Genomic DNA, 4,358 nt, shown 5'->3' on the forward strand with positions numbered 1-4,358 from the left:
CAAACCGTTGGAAAAAGACAGCCCCCGTCCAAAATTATCTCGGTGTCTCTTTGACAAGTCTAATTAGTTGGACTACATGGTTCATTCTATAATGTTTGCCATTTTCAGAGTACAGAACAAAAATAAAATAAAGTAATATTTTGTCATCAAATCCTTTTGAAATTGAAAGTTAAACTTTTCAGTGACCTTTTTATATATATTTCCGTTCATAAACATTATTAGTTTTAAATTACACAGCTTTAACATTAACTAGTTGGTTGACCTTGTCATTACCAAAACATTTTTTAAAACCGATTTGTGTAGAAATATTTAGATATAAATGCCGAACAATAAGGATCATATTTAAAACAACTACATTAAGTATTACAATAATCACTTTCTTTATTCATAACCCATATAGTTATATATTTACAACAAGGTTTTCATGTTGTGTCATTACCGCAACTTTAAACAGTTAGATAATTAGTTTGTATTTACAAATTTCGCTACTATGGACTTAAAATAAAATCCTTAAGTTCCCTGATACTTAAGAGTTAAATAGCTTAGTTTTCTGAAGACATCTTTGACTAATTTGTGAAAAATAACCAAAAACAATGATGTTGTGGAAGTGACATCAATGTTTCGGAAATGACAAAAATATGGCATCAGAAATAAAGAAATAAAATCAATGAGGAAACTAGTTATTTGATTTGTATATATGTTTAAAATGTAAAAAAATATAACTACTTTAAAACTCACTATGTTTTATTAACTTATTAAATCATGAACAAAACAATTCATCAATTTTTAAACGTTATAAACGGTCATTCACACATCAACTTTCTTTTAGTTTTAGTTTCCAGAAATCTTGACTTATAAGTTCATTTTAAGCACAATTGCATCCCAGACTCTTTTGTCTATCGCACGGTGTCTACTTGTAACAAGTTCTGGTTCGCCCTCCAGCATAGTAACCATCTTGTTGTGGCCATACCAAATAACATCAGGAACCATTGGCCAGAAAAAACGATTGGTGCCAATCCGGTGTATAGCAGGCACCTCCAAACTTGTATCATCAACATCCAGTATCTTTCCAGGATATGGGCAACTGTCATAACTGACAACACAATATCTGTCAACTAGCGACTCATCAAATGATGCTGGCAGTTGAAGTATGTTCTCCTGTTTAAATACATTTATAAGAAATTAAATATGTTAGAATTTTTTACTTTATCATCAAAGTGAAATGCCATGCATATTCAAATTGAAGTAGCAAATTTTTAATCAGAATAAAATTGTATGGTAAAAAGTATTTCTTTCTATTTTAGATCCAGTACAGTACGGCGATGTTTTTTATTTTTCATTTAAATTTTCTATTTTAACGTAATCTTTAAACAATGAACAAGTTTAACTATGTTTTAAATTATTATTTGAAAGAATATGACTCATACCTGTACCGGTGAATTATCTTCATTGTTCTGTGGATGCGCTGTATTATCAGGGTTCTTAAATTATAAATATTGTCATTTAGTATATATATATAAAGCAAATGTGACTCCATCATTATGATAAATTATTTATTGATTGTAATGTCATTGAATTAAATTTACATTAAACTTAGAAGAGATGTTTTTATGTCTTCAAAAAAAAAGACCAAATTAAATAGCACCATAAAATGTTGTTTTTTTCTCGTTTTTTTTTTTTTAAATTCAATGCTCTAAATTATGCCGTAAAAAATGTTGAGCATGTCTATTGACCAATTATTAAAATTAAATTGATATGACATTCAAATAAATTCCATTTTACCTGGAGACAGAATGTTGTTGTTACTGGGTCAAAACAAGTACAATTATCCCGACAGAAACAACTCAGTGGTCTTGATGCTATACAACCAGTATCTTTAATGACAACCTGTATAAAACATCATTGGTTATCAACAAGAAGACAAATGGAAATTGTTGTAATGTCCGTTTATTAATGAACAATAATTAATAGAAATTAAATCAAGTGCGTTCATACAATGAAGTAAGAATAAAACACGACTAGTGTTCAGCACAAGATATAAATTTATTCTGTAAACCCTTAACATGTGATCTTAGATATTAACTAGAAAATACTGATCATGCACAAACAAGCATTATACGTACAAAGGTCAGTTCAAGTTCATCATGTGTGATGATACTACAGAAGTTATCTTTAAAAGTTATTTCTTGTAATTTATTATCATAAACATTTGTAAAATTTTGTAAATAAAGATACTTTTGACACTTTCGGTTTTTTTGTTTATTTGTATTTTTAACATATTTCAGGTCATATTACATGTATCATTCAAAAATTCATAAAAATGCCATTCTTAAAGTACCTGGTGGATTTTCATTGTATCTCGAACAGAAATAATAGTAGAAGGAATCTTGCGCTCTATATTTGTTATGTCTTCATCTTTTACTTCAAAAGCCGAAACACTTGTTTTCAACATCAACAGTCCTGAAAATGTAAAGTTTCATGTGTATTACTAATGATGATAAATCGCTAGTACATGTAATTGACAAAAAAAAAGGAATTTAATGTGGACATTATCTAAAAATACGACGTTCTTTTGATTTTTTTTCTTCTTTATGTTTCTTTTTATACATATAAAAAAACTGTTACTGAATAAAAATAAATTATAGTCTTATATTCTTACTAGTATTTTTACTTTGCATAATAATGAATGTCAATTATAATATGCAGTGCATATTGTTATATATAAATGTCATTTGTTCTCAAGTTAATTTACCTTCAATAAGATCGGCAGAGCATGTGATGTCTCGTCTGTACGTATTTACCAGAGTATCAGCCGCTCTTTTAACTACCGCTCCTATCCCATCAGGAGCACCCTTTCCGTGCCCTGCCTCCATGAAGTTCCACGAACCACCTTCAGGGATATAAAGTTCTTTTGGTTTTGTTGAAAATAGATAGAAATTTGCTCTACAGCGATGTTGCGTAGTTGGTCCATCTGATATGACATGTAGTTTATTGATCAAAGGATACTTCTCTTTGATAAACTTAATTGGCGGTTCTAAGTGAGCCCAAATGGCAGCTGGACCATGGCTAAGATTGTCAGATATTGTGACAAATGGAAGTGTTGTATCATGCACATATGCAACGCCTGTGTGTATCGAGATTTGTTTTTTAGAAAGCCCGAAATGGACACTTTGAATTTCTTCTTGATATTTACATTGATAGTTTTCAGAAAAATCGACATGTAAAATAAGTTCATTTTCTTTGCATGTCTCTTTAAGTTTTTTCAGCATGATAAATTGATGGTTGATATTAAATTGGTGTCTTGCTAGCCTTTCTATGTCCAATTGGAGGTCATCAACAAGTGTTGTCAGTGTCCCAGATTCATTTTCTTTAAGTGTAACATTATGCTTTGAAAGTACAGTTTCTCCATTACTGCATTTTTCTTTTTCTATTCTTCTTGACTTCCATATTTTCCAGTTCACTATTTTACCTGGGTTTATACCGTCACTTCCGATGGCAGATTTAATATGTAGATCTTTGCATCGAGAACATTCTCTGTACATACAAGCTTTGTTTTTCATATCGCATGTTATATCTTGGATAAGTTTTGCAAGATCTTTATGCTGTAGTACATTTTCACTGTACAGCTTGTTTACTTTAAGGGTCGGATTTTCATGCACTTTGCACAAACAGGTTTGACGGTCTTTTTCAGATGCTTGAATGATCCAAAAAGGCTTCATTTTCGCAAATAGACTGTAGCTTATTTTAGATTTACTTTCAAAAATGAATTTCTGATGCAAATTTTTCAAGGAATCATTCAGAAGTCGAATTTGTTTTTTTATTTTCTGTCTCGTTTTTGTACATCGTTTCCCAGCTTTAATCCTTGTGTTGTCATCCCTTTCAAAGAAGGCAGTAATCTTTGTTTTCAGAGCACATTTAATTCGGCGGTATGGTTTTTCTCTCTGTCGTATCCTTGTTTCTGTTATTCCAGTTTCCTTTGCAGCATATGAACCTATCTTATATTTCTTCAGCACCGTTTCTCTGAATATCAGTTTTTTTACAATGCGCTTCTCTTGTGTATTTGTACCTGAATATCTCTGCTTCATGTTTCTTACAAGAAGAAAATAAAGAGATAATGCACGTGTAGTCGTCTGCTTCTGTTTCATAACATGTTCTTCCTTTTGTTCAATTTCATCCTTGTTTGATTTGATTAATCTGAAATAGCGTTTCTTATATTTGTTCTTCAGCCTTCGTTCCTTATTAAGCATTATTCGAAGTTTAAATTGATCCCTGTAAGCTTTTGATCTGTTACGGTTCTTCTTTTTTCGCCCACTCAACCTGTTGCGTTCATGAATTCTATTTGGCTGTTCTGGGAAGAA

The 4,358-nt window shown here is 30.9% G+C and overlaps 1 protein-coding gene across 1 annotated transcript; it reads right to left on the reverse strand.

The window, feature by feature from the left end:
- Positions 1 to 283: 283 nt before the first annotated feature.
- LOC132730883 (uncharacterized) lies at positions 284 to 4,112 on the reverse strand. Its single transcript, XM_060716963.1, has 5 exons — positions 2,753 to 4,112; positions 2,339 to 2,460; positions 1,783 to 1,887; positions 1,428 to 1,481; positions 284 to 1,158 (listed from the first exon to the last, which is right to left on the reverse strand). The coding sequence occupies exons 1-5, from the start codon at positions 4,083 to 4,085 to the stop codon at positions 853 to 855; spliced, it is 1,920 nt and encodes a 639-aa protein (XP_060572946.1). The 5' UTR covers positions 4,086 to 4,112; the 3' UTR covers positions 284 to 852.
- Positions 4,113 to 4,358: the final 246 nt, after the last annotated feature.

The sequence above is a fragment of the Ruditapes philippinarum genome, unplaced genomic scaffold (genome assembly GCF_026571515.1).
Source record: "Ruditapes philippinarum isolate M1 unplaced genomic scaffold, ASM2657151v2 ctg10491_1_1_1_1, whole genome shotgun sequence".
Classification (NCBI taxonomy): domain Eukaryota; kingdom Metazoa; phylum Mollusca; class Bivalvia; order Venerida; family Veneridae; genus Ruditapes; species Ruditapes philippinarum.

Excerpts from the sequence above, each read along its gene's own strand:
- LOC132730883 (XM_060716963.1), bottom strand. The coding sequence starts at position 4,085 with ATGAAGCAGAGATATTCAGGTACAAATACACAAGAGAAGCGCATTGTA. Across the intron at positions 2,461-2,752 it reads CTCTGCCGATCTTATTGAAG|GACTGTTGATGTTGAAAACA; the intron begins GTAAATTAACTT and ends TTACATTTTCAG. Across the intron at positions 1,888-2,338 it reads ATACAATGAAAATCCACCAG|GTTGTCATTAAAGATACTGG; the intron begins GTACTTTAAGAA and ends TGTTTTATACAG.